Raw genomic sequence first — 23,800 nt, 5'->3', positions numbered from 1 at the left:
AATCAGCCTCCCCTCAGCCCCACCAGGCCACCGACAGCAGCGAAGACCCCTCGGGTAAGGAAAGTATGAGGGGACACACCGTCCCCCCACTAGTCATAAGAACATCAGAACAAGCCAGCTGGATCAGACCAGAGTCCATTAGTCCAGCTCTCTGCTACTCGCAGTGGCCCACCAGGTGCCTTTGGGAGCTCACCTGCAGGAGGTGAAAGCAATGGCCTTCTGCTGCTGCTGCTCCCGAGCACCTGGTCTGCTAATGCATTTGCAATCTCAGATCAAGGAGGATCAAGATTGGTAGCCAGAGATCGACTTCTCCTCCATCAATCTGTCCAAGCCCCTTTTAAAGCTATCCAGGTGAGTGGCCATCACCACCTCCTGTGGCAGCATATTCCAAACACCGATCACACGTTGCGTGAAGAAGTGTTTCCTTTTATTAGTCCTAATTCTTCCCCCCAGCATTTTCAATGGGTGCCCCCTGGTTCTAGTATTGTGAGAAAGAGAGAACAATGTCTCTCTGTCCACATTTTCTACCCCATGCATAATTTTATAGACTTCGATCATATCCCCCCTCAGCCGTCTCCTCTCCAAACTAAAGAGTCCCAAACGCTGCAGCCTCTCCTCATAAGGAAGGTGCTCCAGTCCCTCAATCATCCTCGTTGCCCTTCTCTGCACTTTTCCTATCTCTTCGATATCCTCACTCACCATGACACCCTCGAAATCAGACGCCATCTTGGCCTCCACAGAGATGCCGCTTGCTCACTGAGGAAGGGCAGCCCAGCCAGGGGGACAGCAGGACCTCAGGGGTCCCACCCCAAGAGCTGCCCTTTCCAAAGGCGACCACACCCGGCCAGGGGAGGCCCTGCAGGCCTGGCCCCGCTCCTGCTTCTGTCCAGGGCACCTGCTAAACTTGTTTTTCCTTCACAGCAGCCAAGAGAGCAGCGCGGCCCCATCTGTAAACGCCCCCCAAGGGCCAGGTTGCCACATGAACGCCGAAGGCAGCCGCTGGCAGCCGCTTCGCCCACCTCTCCTGGGAGGCCGTATTTGTCAGCGGCCAGATTTTCCCTTCTGGCTTTGATCCTTCTTGTTCCGGCCTTCCCCAAACTCTCCTTGCAACGGGCTCAACAGGGAAGGCAGCCTTCCTCGCAGGGGCGGCGGAGACAGAGGGGAGGGCTGCGGTCGGGCCCCTTTGAGCTGCACCCTCGTGGCCTTTCCAGGTAATTTGCTGGCACAGAGATGCTCTTGCTTGGCACCCAATGAGTTTCTCTATCAGCTATGGCTCGGCTTACTTTCTCGAGCCACCTGGAAGGATTTGATTGGCACTTCCCTCCCTCGCTTTCTCTGCTAGTGAAACACTGTGTTCAGTTGGTCTGTGAGGACGTCAAGAGAGAGAGACATGAACACTAGTTTTGTTCTAGTGCATAGGTGTCAAACTCGCGGCCCTCCAGATGTTATGGACTACAGTTCCCATCATCCCCTGCCAGCATCATGCTGGCAGGGGATGATGGGAACTGTAGTCCATAACATCTGGAGGGCCGCGAGTTTGACACCTGTGTTCTAGTGCATCAGATCATGAAGGCCAGTATTGCCTACTCTGACTGGTAGCAGCTGCCCAGGGTTTCAGACGGAGGTCTTTCACGTCACCTCCTGCCTGGTCCTTTTAACTGCAGGTGGTGGGGACTGAACCCGGGACTTCCTGTATGCAAAACAGATACTCTGCCACTGATCCATGACCCTATCATAGGTTCCATCCACCAGAAGGAAGAAGAGTTTGGATTTATATCCCCGCCCCCCTCCTGAGAGTGGATTCCTTGAGTGGATGGGAGTGGATTCCTTGGAAATATGGTGTCGGAATAGAGTTTTATCAATCCCACAGACCAGCAAAAGGACAAATAAGGGGGCTCCAGCCTGGACTGTTCCTAGAAGCTCACACGACTGAACTGGGACCTTCGAACTTTGGTCACGCAATTGATAGAAGAACTGAAACTACCCAGTTCTTTGGCAGAGAGAAACAAACCGCAGCAGAGTTATAAAAAAGGAGTGATCCTTTAATAAAGTTCTAAGTACAAAAAGTCAGGCCACACAATGTATATTTACAAAAAGAGGAAGACAAAATAGTCGTGTGCCACAAAGCACCGGCAAGCAAACAAGTTTACACAAATAAGCAATCAAGGAAAAAAATACAGCAGCACCGCACAGCACACATTTGTGCAGCCTCAGTACAAGGAGCAAAAGGGAGAGGAAAATGGGAAGACGGGAGATAAGGGAGCATGGAAAAGCCACACCATAATATGCAGCATGGAAGGTGACCCTCAATCAACCAATTAACCAAATGGTGCAACTTGCTCCTGTAATAACTCAAACAAGAGGTGGCAAATATTCAAACAAGTAATGAGAAGATGAGATACGCTGGAAAAGACAATAATGCCAGGAAAAGTTGAAAGCAGCAAGAAGAAGAGAAGAAGAGTTTGGATTTATATCCCCCCTTTCTCTCCTGCAGGAGACTCAAAGGGGCTTACAATCTCCTCTCCCTTCCCCCCTCACAACAAACACCCTGTGAGGTGGGTGGGGCTGAGAGAGCTCCGAGAAGCTGTGACTAGCCCAAGGTCACCCAGCGGGCGTGTGTGGGAGTGCACAGGCTAATCTGAATTCCCCAGAGAAGCCTCCACAGCTCAGGCGGCAGAGCTGGGAATCAAACCCGGTTCCTCCAGATTAGATACACGAGCTCTTAACCTCCTACGCCACTGCTGCTCCCTCAGTTTGCAAGACCCGAATAAGGCTGTTAATGAGAAGCCGCGGATTCACAGGGTTGCTACGAGCCAGAAGCGACTTGAGGGCTCTGAACACGAACCGTAGGTGATGGGAAAGGCCTCTCACCTGGCACCTTCTGCACACCAACGCAGATGCTCTACACTGAGCTGGGACCCCAACCTGGACCTACAGCCAGCATGGCGCAGCGGTTAAGAGCAGGTGCACTCTAATCTGGAGAACCCGGTTTGATTCCCAGCTCTGCCACTTGAGCTGTGGAGGCTTATCTGGGGAACCAGATTAGCTTGTGCACTCCCACACACGCCAGCTGGGTGACCTTGGGCTAGTCAGTTTTTCAGAACTCTCTCAGACCCACCTGCCTCACAAGGTGTCTGTTGTGGGGGGGAGAGGGGAAGGAGCTTGTAAGCCACCTGGAATCTCCTTAAGGAGAGAAAAGGGGGATATAAATCCAAACTCTTCTTCAACCAGCATCCCAGGAAACTGCCAGCAGAGATGGCCGAGTGTCCCCAGTTGTCCTCTGCATCTAAAGCATCTCGTGTCCAGAGCTGTGGAACTCACTCCCACTTGGGACCTCAGAGAGCGGCTGCCAGTCAAGGCACGCACTGCTAGGTTCCAGGGACTTCAGGCAGCTTCAGGCAGCCAGTCACGGAGCCAGAGGTGGGATCCAGCAGGTTCTCACCAGTTCCCGAGAGTGGGTTACTAATTATTTGTGTGTGCTGAGAGGGGGTTACTAATTGGGTCTGCTTTTCCATTAGAAATCCCATTAGGTCCAAAAATCATGAAGTCCTGTCGTTTCCTATGTGGCTGGTTAGCGAAGGTAGAAAACGGGATAATTCTCCCTGTTGGGCTGCTTTAAAAACATGTTTTAGAAATATGGTAAAGTTCCTGGTTTAAGGAAAGCATCCTTCTTTTGATGTCTAGAAACAAAATTAAGTATTTGAAAGTATTAAGTATTTGACAGGCAGCCAATTACAGGAGAAGTAGTTGTTTCTGTCGGCAGTAGACGATAGGACTTGCTATAATGAGTTTGAATTATGGACAGAAAGATACCAGCTGGAAATTAGGAACTTTTTTTTTACAGTAAGAGTTTTTTACAGTAACAGAGAAATTATCAATGCCCCGCCCCCGGAATGCCTGGCCACGCCCCCGTCATGCCCCGCCCAGCCCCATTGGCGCTACGCCACTGTTTGAATCCCACCACCATGGGAAGCTGTTACTAAAATTTATGGATCCCACCACTGCATGGAGCCCTTCCCACAGCTGCCCTCTCTGGAAGGGCCCAGCTGGGTCAGGCTCCCAGCTCCCTGAATCTGAACAGGAGCGGCCATTTTTTCTTTCACTCTGGCTGGTGAGGCAGGAAAAGGGTTGAACACGAGTCACCCCCCAACTTCTTCTGCCCACCTTCCAAGTAATCCACCCAAACTCCAAGATCCTGTCCACACAGACTGCTACCCAGTAACGTATTCCCCATCCAGTGTGTGTGTGTTTCTCACTTTCTGTGATAAAACTGGCAAAATCACACATGACTGTGAAAAGCATCTTTGCCTTTTGATCTCCTGGAGGGAGGACAGGAAGCCATACAAAGGTGCCAGGATGCAACTTCAAAGGCCTAAGTTACCTGGTGGCCTGAACAGAGTTTTCCTGAGAAGGGGAAAACAAAGGGTTTTAAGAATTCCATCTTGAGACGTGGTCAGAGAAGCATCTCTGGGCCGTGGGTTCCCGGAATGGGGACAAAGAACCAAAAGGAATGTAACCAGTTGAGCAATCTCTTAACTGCATTTATGTTTTATTTCTTTGATTCCTGTTTTTCAATAAAAATCGTTGAGACCTCAGCTGGTTGGAGTTATTGGAGAAAAGAACCCAAAGGATTTTACTGAAACAAGCATTGGCTCTCCCAGGCTTGCTTTCATGATACTTTTGTTACACAGATTTATTTATTTATTAAGAACATAAGAACATAAGAACAAGCCAGCTGGATCAGACCAGAGTCCATCTTGTCCAGCTCTCTGCTACTCGCAGTGGCCCACCAGGTGCCTTTGGGAGCTCACCTGCAGGAGGTGAAAGCAATGGCCTTCTGCGGCTCCTGCTCCTCCTGAGCACCTGGTCTGCTAAGGCATTTGCAACCTGAGATCAAGGAGGATCGGTAGCCAGAGATCGACTTCTCCTCCATCAATCTGTCCAAGCCCCTTTTAAAGCTATCCAGGTGAGTGGCCATCACCACCTCCTGTGGCGGCATATTCCAAACACCAATCACACGTTGCGTGAAGAAGTGTTTCCTTTGATTAGTCCTAATTCTTCCCCCCAGCATTTTCAATGGATGCCCCCTGGTTCTAGTATTGTGAGAAAGAGAGAAAAATTTCTCTCTGTCAACCTTTTCTACCCCATGCATAATTTCATAGACTTCAATCATATCCCCCCTCAGACGTCTCCTCTCCAAACTAAAGAGTCCCAAACGCTGCAGCCTCTCCTCATAGGGAAGGTGCTCCAGTCCCTCAATCATCCTTGTTGCCCTTCTCTGCACTTTTTCTATCTCTTCGATATCCTTTTTGAGATGTGGCGACCAGAACTGAACACAGGACTCCAAGTGCGGTCGCACCACGGCTTTATATAAGGGCATGACAATCTTTGCATACTTTCGTTACACAGATTTATTTATTTATTTATTTATTTATTTAAATACAGAACTCAACACGTATCCTTGTTAAACTGCTTCTTGTCCACTGTTCCCTACGGAGTCACAAAGGGGTGGGCTCAGCCACATTTGGCATGAATGAATCAGCCCTCCCTCCCTCCCTCCCAGGAACTGAACCAAAACAAGGGGACAGAAGACCAGGAAAAAGCCATCGGCCGGGTAACATTTGGAGATGAAACCTTCGCTTTCTGGGCCATTAAAACAGCTCCCACGGATGATGGACTTTCAGGAGTTCCTTTTCTGAGGGATGCTTCCACGACAAAAGTTTGGAAAGATGCTGGTTCCAAGAAAGATGCCGGTTTCTGCCTCTCCCGTATCCTACGACAAAGGAGCCACGCGAGGGGGGGCTTCCCAAATGCCAGCTGGGTGCCCCTTGGGAGCTCTTCACACCCACAGAGATCGGCACAAACAATTTATGGTTCCCACTCGGGCAGGCGAAAGTCTTGGCGCTGCTGGCCCCCCCCGGCTGGATCTAGTCCCCCTGCTCTACCCACAGCCAGGAGGAGCTGCTATCAGGAAGCTCCCCGCAAGAGCTGGCGTGGGCCTCGACCTCGACGGCCGAGAAATGGAACTGGCAGATGGGGCAGCAGACGCGGTCATCGGGCGGCTCTTCCCACGAGGACGACGAGGAGGAGGAGGAGACGCTTGCTTCAAACTCTTCTCCGCACCGGGAGGCATGAGCTGGTAAAAGGCGGATAGGAAAACGGCCTGAAGAAAGGAGAGGGCAGGAGAGAGGGGTAAGAGCTGGCCTCTCCCTAACCCCGTGGTGGCGAACCTTTGGCACTCCAGATGTTATGGACTACAATTCCCATCAGCCCCTGCTGGCAGGGGCTGATGGGAATTGTAGTCCACGACATCTGGCCATGCTGGCGGGGCTGATGGGAATTGTAGTCCATAACATCTGGCCATGCTGGCAGGGGCTGATGGGAAGTGTAGTCCATAACATCTGGTCGTGCTGGCAGGGGCTGATGGGAATTGTAGTCCATAACATCTGGCTGTGCTGGCAGGGGCTGATGGGAATTGCAGTCCATAACATCTGGCCGTGCTGGCAGGGCTGATGGGAATTGTAGTCCATAACATCTGGTCGTGCTGGCAGGGGCTGATGGGAATTGTAGTCCATAACATCTGGTCGTGCTGGCAGGGGCTGATGGGAATTGTAGTCCATAACATCTGGTCGTGCTGGCAGGGGCTGATGGGAATTGCAGTCCATAACATCTGGCCGTGCTGGCAGGGGCTGATGGGAATTGCAGTCCATAACATCTGGCCATGCTGGCAGGGGCTGATGGGAATTGTAGTCCACAACATCTGGCCACACTGGCAGGGGCTGATGGGAATTGTAGCCCATAACATCTGGCCACACTGGCAGGGGCTGATGGGAATTGTAGCCCATAACATCTGGCCATGCTGGCAGGGGCTGATGGGAATTGTAGCCCATAACATCTGGCCATGCTGGCAGGGACTGATGGGAATTGTAGCCCATAACATCTGGCCATGCTGGCAGGGGCTGATGGGAATTGTAGTCCATAACATCTGGAGTGCCAAAGGTTTGCCGCCACTGCCCTAACCCAACCCCAGGCCCCCCTCCTTAGAACCAAAAAATTGGAAGAGACCCCCCAAAGGCCATCCAGTCCAACCCCCTGCAATGCAGGAACAAATAATCAAAGCACTCCTGACAGACAGCTTCTGTTTAAAAGCCTCCAAAGAGGGAGACTCCACCACACTCCGAGGGAGTGCATTCCACTGTTGAACAGCCCTGATGGTCAGAAAGTTTCTCCTGATGTTTAGGTGGAATCTCTTTTCCTTTCCCTTGAACCAGGGGTCTGCAACCTGCGGCTCTCTGGATGTTCAAGGACTACAATTCCCATCAGCCCCTGCCGCCATGGCCGATTGGTGGCTGCAGACCCCTGCCTTAAACCCATGACTCCTGGTCCTAGTCTCTGGAGCCGCAGAAAACAAGCTTGCTCCCTCCCCAACATGACATCCCTTCAGATATTTTAAACATGGCTATCATGTCACCTCTTAACCTTCTCTTCTCCAGACTAAACATCCCCAGCTCCCTAAGTCTCTCCTCGTAGGGCATGGATTCCAGACCTTTCACCTCTGGACCCATTCCAGCTTGTCAATATCCTTCTTGAATTGTGGTGCACAGAACTGGACACAGTACTCAAGGGGAAGTCTGACCGATGCAGAATAGAGAGATACAATTACATCCCTCTATCTCAGGGGTCGGCAATTATTTTTTCCATGGGGCCGCATAAGAAACAAAATATTGTGGAGGGCCGGGCCAAAAGGCAGGGGGGCGAGGCGCTTTTGAAAGCCCCGCAGAAGCCGGCAGCCAAGGCAACCGGCTTCTGCGGGGCTTTCAAAGGCGCCTCGCTCCCCAGCACAGCAGGGGGCCAGTCAAGGTCATCCGGCGGGCCGGATGTGGCCCGCGGGCCGTATAATGCCCAGGTCTGCTCTATCTTGACACTATACTTCTATTGATACAGCCCAGAATCGCATTGGCTTTCTTGGCCAAAGCATCACACTGCTGGCTCACTTCAGGTGGCACTGCGAGGCCTGCCAGTCTGCCAGGGCTTCGGGGTCAGTCTGAATTGGCAAGCCTCTTTGAAGGTGGGGAGAAGAGAAGAGGTTCGGGATTTGTGGGGTATTCTACTGCGAAGAGCATGTATTGCCTTTCACTGTAGTATTATCCTAACATGCAGTTTCCTCATCATTTAACATGTCCCGTGAATACTTATGCTCAGTTTCAGATTTCTGCTCGGTTTCAGATGTTCTCTGCACCTGAGCCTGGTTGTTTGCCGTAGGGGCTGGATCCGTCTTTCCCTTTGTCAAATATCAGATCCTCAGTTGCAAATTGAAAGCACGCCGTGGCAAGGGCCCCTGGTAGGTCTAGAAACCAGCACTGCCCCCTACTGGCGGGTAGCCATTTCTACTTCCTGGACTCATTCATTGATTCATTTATTTTATAATAAAGATTTTATATGCTGCCTCTCCAGACACCACTTGGAGCAGCTCATAAAGTAAAATAGGATAAACTCACAGAGACATCCTAAAAAGAAAACGAACAAGCCGTAAAGGACAACCATTAAAATAATCAGCAAGAGAATAAAACAGAAAACTCCCAGAAGGATTAGGTTGTTGTGTGGTTTCCGGGCTGTATGGCTGTGTTCCAGCAGCATTCTCTCCCGATGTTTTGCCTGCATCTGTGGCTGGCATCTTCCTCTGAAGAGTTTTTCAATCCCTAAATTTGGGGTCCATTAACACCTTTCCTGGCACCCGCTAAGCCATTTGAGAAAGTGGGAGGGGCATTTGCTGAGCAGGACTTCCGTTTGGCTGGGCAGAGTACCTAAAGTGAGCAGCAGTGGCGTAGGAGGTTAAGAGCTCGTGTATCTACTCTGGAGGAACCGGCTTTGATTCCCAGCTTTGCCGCCTGAGCTGTGGAGACTGATCTGGGGGATTCAGATTAGCCTGTGCACTCCCACACACGCCAGCTGGGTGACCTTGGGCTAGTCACAGCTTCTCGGAGCTCTCTCAGCCCCGCCCACCTCACAGGGTGTTTGTTGTGAGGGAGGGGAAGGGCAAGGAGATTGTAAGCCCCTTTGAGTCTCCTGCAGGAGAGAAAGGGGGGATATAAATCCAGCTCTTCTTCTTCTTCTAAAAGGAATTTTCTAACAGCCATTTTCTGATTGTTGGGGAAGAGTTTGTTTTTATTCCTCACTTTTGTTCTCCTGTAATGAGTCTCAAAGCAGTTTACAAGCTCCTTTCCCTTCCTCTCCCCACAACAGACACCTTGTCAGGCAGGAGGGGCTGAGAGATTTCTGAGAGAACTGTGACTGGCCCAAGGTCACCCAGCAGGCTTCATGGGGAGGAGCAGGGAAACAAATCCACTTCACCAGATAAGAGTCTTCATGTGGGGAACCAAACCCAGTTCCCCAGATTCGTCTGCAGTTCTTTACCACTCCGCTAACTGCCCAGTGTGGGAATTCCCACAGGCTCGAAAAGGTTCGGGACCCTGCCTTAAATAATAATGAGGCTCTCTTCCCCACCCTCTCCTTCCCCCCCTACTCACCATCACAGATGGGGCACGTGCCCACCCCCATATCTGCCTCTTCTGGCTCATCCTCTTCCTCTCCGTCCGGCTCTTTCCCATTTCCCCTCCTCTGCCACCTTCCCTTCCGACCTCGGCCTCTTCCTCCCCGTCGAGAGCCAAGCCTTGGTCGGACAGAAGAGGCGGCTACAGACCTACGGAGAAACTTTATGTTTAGGCATTGAAAACCCAGGTACTTTTCTACTGAGTCACCTCCCCGCAAAACTGCTCATTGTTGGCTTTATGTAAAGTTTCCCACGTACATGGTAGCCGAAAAGAAGAAGAAGAAGAAGAAGAAGAAGAAGAAGAAGAAGAAGAAGAAGAAGAAGAAGAAGAAGAAGAAGAAGAAGAAGCGGCAGCAGCAGCATGGATTTAAAAGGAGAATCTGAGGTCCTCAGTTTAGAAGAAGAAGAAGAGTTTGGATTTATATCCCCCCTTTCTCCCCTGTAGGAGACTCAAAGGGGCTGACAATCTCCTTGCCCTTCCCCCCTCCCCCACAGCAAACACCCTGTGAGGTGGGCGGGGCTGAGAGAGCACCGAAGAACTGTGACTAGCCCAAGGTCACTTAGCTGGCGTGTGTTGGAGTGCACAAGCCAATCTGGTTCACCAGATAAGCCTCCACAGCTCAAGTGGCAGAGCTGGGGGTCAAACACGGTTCTCCAGATTAGGGTGCACCTGCTCTTAATGACTACATCATGCTGGCTCCAAAGACCTCTCTGAAAAGAGATGTCAGACTCACACAGGAAGAAAAATTACCTCGCAGCCCCCTGGCACAATCCCCTCCTCCTCTTGGTTCTCATACGATCTCTTCTGGTGGATGATTCCTGCCTGGAGCCTGCAAAACATAAGAACATAAGAACAAGCCGGCTGGATCAGACCAGAGTCCATCTAGTCCAGCTCTCTGCTACTCGCAGTGGCCCACCAGGTGTCTTTGGGAGCTCGCCTGCAGGAGGTGAAAGCAATGGCCTTCTGCTGTTGCTGCTGCTCCTGAGCATCTGGTCTGCTAAGGCACTTGCAATCTCAGATCAAAGAGGATCAAGATTGGGAGCCATAAATCGACTTCTCCTCCATAAATCTGCCCCAAAGCCCACTTTTAAGAAGCTACACCCAGGTTAGTGGCCATCACCACCTCCTGTGGCAGCATATTCCAAACACCAATCACCCGTTGCGTGAAGAAGTGTTTCCTTTGATTAGTCCTAATTCTTCCCCCCAGCATTTTCAATGGATGCCCCCTGGTTCTAGTATTGTGAGAAAGAGAGGAAAATTTCTCTCTGTCAACATTTTCTACCCCATGCATAATTTTATAGACTTCAATCCTATCCCCCCTCAGACGTCTCCTCTCCAAACTAAAGAGTCCCAAAGCGGCTTGCAGACCTCTCCTCTCATATAAGCGAAGGTGCTCCAGGTCCCTCAATCATCCCTTTCGTTGCCCTTCACCGGCACTTCTTTTTTCTATCCTTCCTCAATATCCTTTTTTGAGATGTGGGCGCACCAGAACTGGACACAGGACTCCTGGCGCGGAATCGCGACTACTGCTTCTTTATATAAGGGCATGACAATCTTTGCAGTTTTATTCTCAACTCCTTTCCTAATGATCCCCAGCATAGAGTTTGCCTTTTTCACAGCTGCCATGCATTGAGTGGACATTCCCATGGAACTGTCAACTAAGACTCTCTTTCTCACAATACTAAAACAAAACAAGCAATGTAATAGGAGGCAGAAAAGGCCCGTTGAGTTTAGCGTCTTAAGATGGGATCGGGCAGCTGGAGGCTTTCAGCCGGATATTCACAAACATTCACTATTTCCTCCATCAAAAAGCTTGGTGTGTTGCCTTTTAGAGGCATGGGATATTTCAGAACCTCAGAAGGGCTCTGCCTGATCAGAACAGTGGTTCCATCCCGTCCAGCACCCCGTCCCTCTGAAGGTCCAGCAACAGGGCTTAGGGGCCGAGGCCTTCCCCTGATAAGAACCTCAGAAGAGCCCCGCTGGATCAGACCTGTGACGATCAATCCAGTCCAGCATCCCGTCTCACACAGTGGAAAGTTAGATGAAATAAGCAAGATGAAAGGTTCTCTCTCAAGTTGGTATCACGTCTATATTTTGCTGAACATTAAGATCCGTCTTATTACTGTTCTGTTTGATAAATGGTTTGATTTTTTAAAAATAATGTCCTATTTGGCGCGTGTTTACATTCTTCTTCCTAGCGTTGTCCCACTAAGAAAAGCAGCAGTGGCGTAGGAGGTTAAGAGCTCGTGTATCTAATCTGGAGGAACCGGGTTTGATTCCCAGCTCTGCCGCCTGAGCTGTGGAGGCTTCTCTGGGGAATTCAGATTAGCCTGTGCACTCCCACACACGCCAGCTGGGTGACCTTGGGCTAGTCACAGCTTCTCCGAGCTCTCTCAGCCCCACCCACCCCACAGGGTGTTTGTTGTGAGGGGGGAAGGGCAAGGAGATTGTGAGCCCCTTTGAGTCTCCTGCAGGAGAGAAAGGGGGGATATAAATCCAAACTCTTCTCCTTCTCCTTCTCCTCCTCCCTTCCTCCTCCTCCTCCTCTGCTCGGATTTTTAAATGCCCCTTCTCTCCGTCGAGCACGATGTCTGGTTGCTGCCATGTAACTTTCAGATCCACATTGAAGGTATCTTGCCATTGTTGCTTTGGCCGTCCGAGTGGCCGCTGGCCAGTGACCTCAGTGTGATAGGCGATGCTGCCGACAGAGTCCGGGGCTGCTAGTCGGACATGGTCGAACCAGCACAGGCGCCTCTCTCTCATTTTTGCCTCAATGCCAAATTGTTTTCGGACCATGATGTTGGTGATATAGTTGAGGAGGGATACACCCAGAGTCCAGCAAATCATGCACTCTTCCATGATGAGGAGTCATTTCTCAGCCGCTTTCGTTGTGGGCCATGACTCTGACCCATAGAGTGTATGGCGCAGACTGTGGTCTTGTAGATTTTTGACGTCAGGTGTATAGGCATTTTCTTATCGCAAAGAACACAAGTGACTCCGAAGGCTTTCACGGCCGGAATCACTGGGATGCTGTGTGGTTTCCGGGCTGTATGGCCGTGTTCTAGCAGCATTCTCTCCTGACGTTTCGCCTGCCTCTGTGGCTGGCATCTTCAGAGGATCTGATGATCAGATCCTCTGAAGATGCCAGCCATCAGATCCTCTGAAGATGCCAGCCACAGATGCAGGCGAAACGTCAGGAGAGAATGCTGCTAGATCCTAATTCTTCCCCCCAGCATTTTCAATGGATGTTCTAGTATTGTGAGAAAGAGAGAAAAATGTCTCTCTGTCCACATTTTCTACCCCATGCATAATTTTATAGACTTCAATCGTATCCCCCCTCAGACGTCTCCTCTCCAAACTAAAGAGTCCCAAACGCTGCAGCCTCTCCTCATAAGGAAGGTGCTCCAGTCCCTCAACCATTCTTGTTGCCCTTCTCTGCACTTTGTCTATCTCTTCAATATCCTTTTTGAGATGTGGCAACCAGAACTGAACACAGGACTCCAAGTGCAGTCGCACCACTGCTTTGTATAAGGGCATGAGAATCTTTGCAGTTTTATGATCAACTCCTTTCCTAATTATCCCCAGCATAGTTTGCCTTTTTCACAGGTGCCATGCTCATTCATACTCACCCGACGCCGGGCAGCTGTCAGCCATGTCCTCAGCTGGCGGGGCCTGCTCTTTGCTTTCTGTGGTCAAACGGGTAGGGGTGTCCACGGGGGGAAACGTCCTCTTCCGGGCCTTGGCCGCCTTCAGCACCATCCTAGCCGGGCGGCTCAAACAGACCGGACTCTGCGTTCCAGGGCTGGAGGCTGGGTCCAGCTGCTGAAGCCGGGTTTTTAGTGCCGCTTCCTCCGTGCTGCTCCTGCAAAGAAAGATCTGGTGAAGACGAAGCCCCTGTCCACTGGTGCCTTTTGGGGGTACCATGTTTCCCCAAAAATAAGACAGTGTCTTATATTAATTTTTGCTCCCAAAGATGCGCTATGTCTTATTTTCAGGGGATGTCTTATTTTTCTGTGTTCTGTTCATTGGGCATGCTTCCAAACAAAAACTTTGCTACGTCTTACTTTCGGGGGATGCCTTATATTTTGCACTTCAGCAAAACCTCTACTATGTCTTATTTTCCAGGGATGTCTTATATTCGGGGAAACGGGGTAGCAGCTGGCAGTCCTGTCTTTATTACGGCTCACAGGCCATTCAGAAACCCGGAAAAAAACTTTTACAACATTAATTATCAGCATCAACTGAGTATTTTTAGTGATTCAACATTTTTTAAAAATCAGCCTTAAGAATATGAAATTGGAAATAGAAGATCCTGGATAAATGTACAATATTTAGAGGCTAACTATAGCCTTTTAGGAAGGTTTCTCCTGTCAGAAACTGATAAAAAGGAATCAACATCACCCTATGCCAGAATTCCACAGGTGCCCACCAACTCAAAAATACTGAGGACCTTTGATCTACATCATCAGACAAGGGTCTTTTACTGCGTACCATATCTTCAGGGGTTTATTGCTTAAATGCGACTAATTCTGTACACAATTAATACACTCTAATATGATAATATGAACCAGGGGGCATCCATTGAACATGCTGGGGGGAAGAATTAGGACTAATAAAAGGAAACATTTCTTCACGCAACGTGTGATTGGTGTTTGGAATATGCTGCCACAGGAGGTGGTGATGGCCACTCACCTGGATAGCTTTAAAAAGGGCTTGGACAGATTTATGGAGGAGAAGTCGATCTCTGGCTACCAATCTTGATCCTCCTTGATCTCAGATTGCTAATGCCTGAGCAGACCAGGTGCTCAGGAGCAGGAGCAGGAGCAGGAGCAGCAGCAGCAGCAGAAGGCCATTGCTTTTACATCCTGCACGTGAGCTCCCAAAGGCACCTGGTGGGCCACTGCGAGTAGCAGAGAGCTGGACTAGATGGACTCTGGTCTGATCCAGCAGGCTAGTTCTTATGTTCTTATAATACCCTACTGAAAACTTAAGCGTTTTCAATATTATAAAGTGAAACACGGTATTTACTCTCCTTTATTATGATTCAAGACCGCTTCTGTCCAGATGACATTTCCTTTTCTGTACTACTCAATTTGCATTTTCTATTTTCAACATTTATTACTGCCTCTTACAGGGTGAAAAGTAAGATATATGTGCTAAAATAGCCTAGGGTAAAGGAGATTGCCATGAGATCGCTCGCTTTTTAGTGCTGGCTACATTTACAGAAGACTAAGGAATTCTACATTGCATAGGTTTTAAAGGATTTAATGTTTTTATGCTGTTGATTTGCTGTTCGGTAGAACAGCCATACTGTGAGCCGCCTCGAGCCCTTCGGGGATGAGGCGGCCTATAAGTTCAATCAATCAATCAATCAATCAATCAATCAATCAATCAATCAATAGCTAGCTAAATTTTATACTTTGATAAATTTTACAGTTGCATACACTGTCAAAAATAATGCATTTTACATCGTTAAAGCAGTCAAACAACTTTATGCATAAGAAAGTCAGTATGGTACGTGTTTCTATTTTCCCTGAAAACTCTGCACGTTTTTTGTCCCTGTCATGTCCCATGCGCACAAAGAGATACTCACACTGGTGCCTGTGGGAAAAACGTTCTGCAGATGGCTGCGCTGGAAAGCCACGGGCTGTCTGTGGCCTCAGGAGGTCCCTGCGGAGGAGGTCAGAAAAAGAGACGGAGGAATAGTCTTAGAAAGATGCTTTTTAAGAAGAAGAAGAAGAGTTTGGATTTATATCCCTCCTTTCTCTCCTGCAGGAGACTCAAAGGGGCTCACAATCTCCTTGCCCTTCCCCCCTCACAACAAACACCCTGTGAGGTGGGTGAGGCTGAGAGAGCTCCGAGAAGCTGTGACTAGCCCAAGGTCACCCAGCTGGTGTGTGTGTGAGTGTACAGGCTAATCTGAATTCCCCAGAGAAGCCTCCACAGCTCAGGCGGCAGAGCTGGGAATCAAACCCGGTTCCTCCAGATTAGATACACGAGCTCTTAACCTCCTACGCCACTGCTGTTTCAATCATTGGGGATTGTTGTTTCAATCGTTGGGGATCTGACAACGCTAGACGGGAATCCCAGAGTTTGAGCTAGCACATCTCAGCTCAGAGAGAGGCATGTCTCAGCTCAGAGACATCCCTAACACTTGCTCATTCCAAAAGAATGAACAAACGGCACTCTGGTTATGACAACTGTCCACCTAGTACAGTATTCTAACTGCCATCAACAACCACCCAGAGAGAATCACGGACAGCCTCCGTTAGGGCACGAGGGAGACATTCATTCCTACAACGTCCAACAACTGGAGGAGGAGCGGCCACGAAGACTTGCTTTTCCCCTCACAGGGATGACTGCAAACGCCCATATACTTTCACCTTAATCCCTTCAAAAAGTTCACCAGTATCCTGTGGCAATGAGTTCCATAGCTTCATTGTGCATTCGGTGAAAAACGAGCTCCTTTCACGCTCCTAAACCTGCTGTTTCTCCATTTCACTGACATTCCTGAAAACAGACTTCCCCCTCCAGGGTCTTTTAAACCGTTTCCACGCCGACCCGCCGTCGCCCGTTTCCTCTCCTCCCCAACGTCTAATTGGGACTTTGAGTTTTGCCTCCATCTCTTGGGGAACCTATGCATGCAGAACCTCGCCAGTAGGAGATTGGAATGCTAGACTGGGAGATAATGAAGCATATCTACAACACCATATGAACTTAGACATAGAAACTCTTCCATGACACTTTGCCTTAAGAAGAAAATGCAAAGACCAATTTCGAAATGCAGCAGGTGACCAACTTACCTTATTAAGCTTGCATTTCGACTTAATTAATCTTACAGGACTAACCAAATTCCAAACGGCAGGAGAATACGCCTATGTGTCATCTCGTGGTTGCAGTTCCCCTGACCATATTCTGGTCTCCCAGTCTATATTTCAACTTATTACCAACTATCAAATTAGACACCAAATATGGAGTGATCATTTACCGCTTGAATTAATGCTGACTGTTGAAGCGCCCGATATTTTGGATAAAACAGCCAATAACTGCACTGTACCTATAGTACGTTGGAATAAACACCTGAGATCGAAGCTTAATGCTTTCCTTGCTACCCCAGAGATGACGGAACTCAAACAGCAAACTCTAACATCTGAGTCATCTTTCGTACTCATTAAAAAAATACGACAATTTGGTGAGACACACAGCTGATTTTACGGTAAAACAAAAGACAAGCCACATAAGAAACCAAGATCGACCTAACAATGTATTATTTGACGAAGAGTGTCGAAGGATTAAGGTGCATCTAAGAAATATCTACTCTAAACATGCTAAATCTAACGAAGCCAATCTTCCACTAGACTACTTCGCCTTAAAATCGGAGTTTATTTATTTATTTATTTGTTCCACTTTTATACCGCCCTCCCCCGAAGGGCTCAGAGCGTGATTTTACATGTCTTATAATACATACAAGTGGGATAATAAAATAAAATACTAAAGAATTTTATACAAGTTAAAATGCAGCGCTCCAAGCTTGTAAATGTTTAAAACAGATGGCGTTCAACCTTTCACTCCCTCTGACACTCTGAGGGGGGAACAGTGGGTCTCAGTTGTTAATGGGCACCTATCAGCAGCCGGCCTCCCCAAAAGCCCGGCGGAATAGCTCAGTCTTGATTATGTGGCCCCGCGCGAATTTTCACTGGCAAGGTCCCGCCAGAGACCGGACAGCTGGCGGAAGAGCATTCCACCAGGCAGGGGCCAGGGCCGTAAAAGCCCTGGCCCTAGTGGAGGCCAGCCGCATCATAGAGGGGGCGGGGACCTCCAGTAGATTGGCCTCTGCCGAACGCAGAGACCGACGTGGGACATATGGGGCCAGATGGTCCCTAAGATACAACAAACACCCTGTGAAAAGTGTGAAAAGTTAGCACGTCGACTTCGACAAAATCACTCTAAGTATGTACAAGCTGAATGGGACGCTCTTATACGAGTCACGAATGATCTCCCAGAGGCCTGTACGAGCCACGAATGATCTCCCAGAGGCCTGTACCTGAGCAGGTGAGGAAGGCAGGTGTGCCTTGCTGCTGTCATCGTCCGATGGAGTGCGGATCCGAACAAAGGAGAGGCCGAACTGGGCTTGCTTGTTGAAGGGCTGGCTGCACGTCACCCTGACGCGATCCCATTTCTCCCCCAGCGCCGAGGCCAAGAAGTCCCCTGCGGGATGCAGGCAGAGAAACATCAAGGAGGGATCACAGGGCCGGAAGCGCAAGCCCACGGGGCTCAGGGCCCGAGTGTGTGTGTGTGTGTGTGTGTGTGTGTGTGTGTGTGTGATTTCCATACCTTTTTTAAACATCCGGACCCCAGAACGATTACAGTCCAGCTTGGCATCTGCTGGGGTCATCAGAGTGGCGGTGGGCAACAAGGTCAGGTAACTCTTGTCTGCAGGCCAAGAGGAGCGGCCCACGTCGATCTGAAGGAAGGCGGAGCCACAGTTCCCTGCGTCCAACCAACAGAAATCCAGGTAAGGAACCAAAGAATCTTGAAGCTTTGTCGAAGGTTTTCACGGCCGGAATCACTGGGGTGCTGGGTGGTTTCCGGGCCGCATCAATTAAAGGAACAAACATCTATTAAACATCCACATCAGGGGTCTGCAACCTGTGGCTCTCCAGATGTTCATGGACTACAATTCCCATCAGCCCCTTCCAGCATGGCCAATTGGGGATGGGAATTGGGCTGATGGGAATTGTAGTCCATGAACATCTGGAGAGCCACAGGTTGCAGACCCCTGATCTACATCAATTAAACGAACAAACTGCCTTGCTCAATGCTTCTCAGTTCTGCCCCAGAGTTTGAACACCACATTTCTGGCCGATGGGGTAAGTGTCCCCCTCTCCAGCATGCCTACCTATGTCGATGTAGCCAATGAGGCTTGCTTGTTCAAGTTGCAGCTCCACTTTTAGCAGCCGGCTTCTGTCCTGAGGGCCACTGAGCCAGGGACGGAGGCCTTCTTCGAGCAGCAAGTTGTCCACTGGATATTTAGGATCCTGTCTCAAAAAAAGGATGAAAGAGTTGAGGAATGCGGGCTTAATTAAGAGGCCTTGCTCCCTCGGTAGCTGCCTCGGGAGTTTTTGTCCCTTGGAATCAGGCTTCTGTATCTCTCCTGTGTCCACTACATCAACACACAGCATCCCTCCAATATCACACCTGCAGGCCTACTGTATTAGGTGCTGTGGAAGACAGGCAGGAGAATGCTGCAGCAGCTGCCTTGTCTGTGAGCTCCCCCGAGGTTGGCCACTGTGTGAACAGACTGCTGGACTCGATTCAGCAGGGCTCTTCTTAGCTTCTTATGTTCAGAACGGCACATCACCATCGGGTACCAAGAATGGCATTCTGGAAAGCTCAGATGCTTCTTAAGAACATAAGAGTCCTGCTGGATCAGACCAGCGAAGGTCCATCTAGTCTAGCCTCCTGCCCCACTCAGTGGCCAACCAGTTCGAGGGCCAACAGGACATGGAGGCCGAGGCCTTCCCTGACGCTGCCTCCTAGCGCTGGAATTCAGAGGTTTACTAAGAGATTTACTGAGAAACTAAAATCATCGGAAGAGCCCTGCTGGAACCGGGGGTTCATCCAGCCCAGTATCCGGTCTCACATAGGGGCCAACCAGTTCATCTGGGGGGCCAATAACAGGTTGCCTTCACAAACTGGAATTCAGAGGCTAGTCGCCACTCGCGGTCTCCACAAATCTGTCTAACCAATCTCTTTTTACAGCCGCCTGGTGCCTGTGGACATTCCTGTATCCTCTGTCAGTCAGCTGCACGTTTCAGTCACTCACTGGATCAAGAAGTATTTCATAGTATTTCATATTTCATGCCTTAGCAGACCAGGTGCTCAGGAGCAGCAGCAGCAGAAGGCCCTTGCTTTCACATCCTGCAGGTGAGCTCCCAAAGGCACCTGGTGGGCCACTGCGAGTAGCAGAGTGCTGGACTAGATGGACTCTGGTCTGATCCAGCTGGCTCGTTCTTATGTTCTTATAGAATCATAGAGTTTGAAGAGACCCCAAAAGTCATCAAGTCCAACCCCCTGCCATGCAGGAACACACAATCAAAGCACTCCCGACATACGATCATCCAGCCTGTTAAAAAACCTCCACAGAAGGAGACCCCACCACTCTCCCAGGCAGTGAATTCCACTGTTGAACAGCCCTGGTGGTCAGGAAGTTCTTCCTAATGTTTAGGTGAAATCTCCTTTCCTGCATCTTGAACCCACGACTCCTGGGCCTAGTCTCTGAGGCAGCAGAAAGAAACAAGCTTGCTCCCTCTTCGACATGACATCCCTTCAAATATTCAAACATAGCTATCATGTCCCCCCCTTAGCCTTCACTTCTCCAGACTAAACATCCCCAGCTCCTTATTTCCCTTCTGAAACTCCTACCCATCGACTTAAGAACATAAGAACAAGTCAGCTGGATCAGACCAGAGTCCATCTAGTCCAGTACTCTGCTACTCGCAGTGGCCCACCAGGTGCCTTTGGGAGCTCACAGGCAGGAGGTGAAAGCAATGGCCTTCTGCTGCTGCTGCTCCCGAGCACCTGGTCTGCTAAGCCATTTGCAATCTCAGATCAAGGAGGATCAAGATTGGGAGCCAGAGATCGACTTCTCCTCCATAAACCTGACTTCATTGGATGCCCTCCAGTTCTAGTATTTTGGGAGAAGGAGAAAAAGTTCCCCCAGTCAACTTTTTCCACCCCATGTGTAGTTTTATGAGTCTCTATCATGGCCACCCCTGTCGCCTCCCACCGATCCCTCATAACTACAGAGATGAACTTGAAAACGCACAGGTAGTCCATGAAGTCCCAGCTGCCATAGACTCAGCATTAATCAGGCTGAGAGCCAGACCATCGCCCTATGTTTGAAGCCACACCCCTTTTATCAGAAGAAGAAGAGTTTGGATTTATATCCCCCCTTTCTCTCCTGTAGGAGACTCAAAGGGGCTGACAATCTCCTTGCCCTTCCCCCCTCACAACAAACACCCTGTGAGGTAGAAGAAGAGTTTGGATTTATATCCCCCCCTTTCTCTCCTGTAGGAGACTCAAAGGGGCTGACAATCTCCTTGCCCTTCCCCCCTCACAACAAACACCCTATGAGGTGGGTGGGGCTGAGAGAGCTCCGAGAAGCTGTGACTAGCCCAAGGTCACCCAGCTGGCATGTGTGGGAGTGCACAGGCTAATCTGAATTCCCCAGATAAGCCTCCACAACTCAAGCGGCAGAGCTGGGAATCAAACCCGGTTCCTCCAGATCAGAGTGCGCCTGCTCTTAGCCACTGCTCTTAGCCACTACGCCACTGCTGCTCCTAGAGGTTAGTTTCTGCAGCACCAAGAGTCAGATCTGAAAGGCCATATTAACTGAAGTTTTTATTTTGACTATCTTACAGCTCCTGAGCAAAAGTACGTTTATATTCTGGGCACAGTATATTAGCAGAATTCTGCTACTATACCTGACAACGCTCAGGGCGCGGGGAAGAGAGAGAAGGGGGAAATGAAAAATTCTGATGCCATCAACAAAAAAACGTTTTAACTTTGTGAAGGTGAACTGTTTTAGTATGTTGGTAGTTGGTTAATGTTTTTAATGTATTTATTGATGTAAATCGCCCTGAGCCCCTAGGGCACAGGTGTCAAACTCGTGGCCCTCCAGATGTTATGGACTACAGTTCCCATCATCCCCTGCCAGCATCATGCTGGCAGTGGATGATGGGAACTGTAGTCCATAACATCTGGAGGGCCACGAGTTTGACACCTGTGCCCTAGGGGGAGGACGGTATATTACTTGAATGAATGAATAAATAAATGTCTTTACTACAATTTCTTGTTCATCTTTAATTCAGCAATGGTCTTCATGAAGCATATAAAATATAACATAGTTGTAAACAGCTGCTATTGAAAATACTTGTCAGGATGCCATTCCTAAGGGGGGAGGGAGCTTGGGACATTGGGAATGTATTCGTTCTGTGCTTTGCTTTCGGTTGGTTTTGCAGGTGCTAATCTGATCATGCTCATGGAGCGTTGCGGCTACAGCTAAACGAACTGGACTTCCGTATCTCTTGGTTCTCATGGAGGGGGTGGGGATTGTCCGAACATATTACCAACAGTTCTGGCGCCAAAGCGTCAGAACTGCCTTTTTACTGTCTCTCTTCTGATCATGAATAAAATCCCAGAAACTGTTCTTGTGAGTTGTTCCATGTATGAAAGTTTGACAGTACTTCAGATAATATACTGAATGCTTTAAATTTGCCTTCCCTTTTGTCAGGCTGTGTTTGGGGTTTGCTATGGACACTATGGACACCACCATCTGAAGAATTTATATTTTAATGGTCAAGTGATATTGTTGTTGAATTGGGTTTATTATTATTATTATTATTATTATTATTATTATACACATAACAACACAGCACGAGTGTCTGGAATTCATCTCTGAATATCGAGTCCTTCCCAAGGACCTAGGATATTAGAGGTATTTGCGTAGAATATGTGCAGTTCCTAGAAGTGCTGCTTTCTGCAGCATGTGGACTGATGTTCTGTCCAAGTTTAGGCTTTCCAGATGTTTTTCAAGATTTATTGGGGTTCCTCCCAGAGCACCAATTTTTTTATATTATTATTATTATTATTATTATTATTATTATTATTATTATTATTATTATTATTATTATTATTATTAATTGGAAGCGATGGGCATGGCAACCCCTAAGGGTTCTTAGGCGGTGTCTGGTTTCTCAAACAAATACAATATAAGGTCTCATAAATACAATATAGCAATAAAACATTTAACATTCATTAAAATACATTATAGCAGCAATTCCAAAAATTACAGATAAAAATACATGCACATATGCATGTATTTATGCATGAATTTATGATGATAGATGTGTTTTCAGATGTGTGTAAGCTATCCTGACCCCGGTTTTGGCCATGAAAGGATGGGGTAACAAATCTAATAAAATTTAAATTAAATATATATATTATGGGGACTTCCCAATTTTCTTCTGAGTGTAACAGGCTAATGTAGCACTTTAGTTACCTGAGAGGTGAAGGAGACCACGTGTCTAATTTTAACTGGAGCCATTTCTGTAGCTTCAAGAGAATCTCCATCATTCGCTCAGACTGTTCATGATGAAACCGGCTGTTTCTGCGAGTCGCTCATCCCAGGTTCTAGTGAGCCCTGGAGAAGGAAATGGGCATTAATCATAACCACAGGTAAGAAAAACCACAGGTAAGAAATGGGCATTAATCATAACCACAGGTAATAAACTCACCTGAGCCGCTTGGAAGAAGGGATGGTGAAACCTGGGGGGAGCATCAGAAGCCCCTGCGGTCCTTGTGGGTTCGAGGGCGGCCTCCTGGGGCCACAACCCGGGTCCAAATCAATCCCCGAAAGAATAAGTTCGAGTTCACCACCCACTCTCCTCCAGCCTAGCCTACCTCGCAAGGTTGTTGTGAGCACACGCACCTCAACTCCCGCACGCAGCGTCATCGCAGCCAAATCAACATATGCAAATGAGCACCTGTCCTCTGCTCCAACCAGGAAACGATTCGCTCTCTCAGATCTTTGGTCCGGACCGTCCGCTGCGACCGGAGCATCTCAGTCTCCCGCCAAAAGCGGGCCGTAACCTTTGACCCTCCCGCTGATAGGCCGCTGGCCACCCAGCAAAGGTTGTGAGAGCGAAGGCTTCCTTTTTTGTTTTTTAAAAATTTATTTATCCCTATTTCTCACAATTATAGGAAGAGGCTCACTCCCTCAGGAATTAGTGGTGTGTTAATAATTCCTTTAAATAAAAATTTGACGGACGGGGCCGCGCAATGCATCCTGGGAGTGGTAGTTCCCCGCGCCTGCCACGCGCCGCATTTCACAATGGATCTGCTTCAGGGAGGGCGGGGAGATAGCTGCCAGGGAGAGACTCCAATTTCTCAATATATCTAAAAAACGTAAAACCTCAGCAACAAGCCTATGAAGCCCAGTTCGGGCGAAGGGAATGGTAAAGCCTATCTCTTCAGAGGTTTAAAGGGACGGGCCCCGCGGCAGCTGTCTCTTCCTCCGGGATTTTGCGCCTGAAAGGAGAGGAGACACTTGTCAGGCGGTCCCTTGCGCTGCCTGACAGGCTTCGTTTTCCCACTCCGAGACCACGGCCTCGCCCCTCCCCTTCCCCGATTGGCTCCCGGAACGCGCATGTTTCGCCCGCCGATTGGCGGAGCCGGAGCCGGCCGTG

At 49.1% G+C, this 23,800-nt stretch overlaps 2 protein-coding genes across 5 annotated transcripts in view; both read right to left on the bottom strand.

The window, feature by feature from the left end:
* The window catches only part of LOC125431215 (short transient receptor potential channel 2-like), a 39,169-nt gene extending 38,346 nt beyond the window's left edge, over nt 1-823 (bottom strand). The window contains exon 1 of the mRNA XM_048493975.1: nt 700-823. Within this exon, the coding sequence (XP_048349932.1) occupies nt 700-726 (27 nt within the window). The 5' untranslated portion in view covers nt 727-823. The remainder of the gene's footprint in view (nt 1-699) is intronic.
* Nucleotides 824-5,409: 4,586 nt separating this feature from the next.
* Nucleotides 5,410-23,459, bottom strand: XNDC1N (XRCC1 N-terminal domain containing 1, N-terminal like). 4 transcript variants are annotated; one of them, XM_048495506.1, is made up of 10 exons: nt 23,308-23,459; nt 22,615-22,755; nt 18,451-18,589; nt 17,886-18,041; nt 17,596-17,759; nt 15,145-15,221; nt 13,181-13,413; nt 10,302-10,380; nt 9,528-9,700; nt 5,410-6,163 (listed from the first exon to the last, which is right to left on the bottom strand). In XM_048495506.1, exons 2-10 carry the CDS (start codon nt 22,657-22,659, stop codon nt 5,928-5,930), a joined length of 1,302 nt encoding a protein of 433 aa, XP_048351463.1. In that variant the 5' UTR covers nt 22,660-22,755; nt 23,308-23,459; the 3' UTR covers nt 5,410-5,927. The 4 variants fall into 4 exon arrangements, with proteins under 4 accessions (XP_048351463.1, XP_048351465.1, XP_048351464.1 ...); XM_048495508.1 differs by lacking the exon at nt 23,308-23,459 and adding an exon at nt 23,044-23,282 and having other exon boundaries at nt 5,410-6,136; XM_048495507.1 differs by lacking the exon at nt 23,308-23,459 and adding an exon at nt 23,099-23,279.
* Between the last annotated feature and the right edge of the window lie 341 nt (nt 23,460-23,800).

Source organism: Sphaerodactylus townsendi, linkage group LG04, assembly GCF_021028975.2.
Source record: "Sphaerodactylus townsendi isolate TG3544 linkage group LG04, MPM_Stown_v2.3, whole genome shotgun sequence".
Lineage (NCBI taxonomy): Eukaryota > Metazoa > Chordata > Lepidosauria > Squamata > Sphaerodactylidae > Sphaerodactylus > Sphaerodactylus townsendi.
The sequence above is the reverse complement of the archived record's forward strand: the minus strand, read 5'-3'. Positions and strand labels throughout refer to the sequence as shown.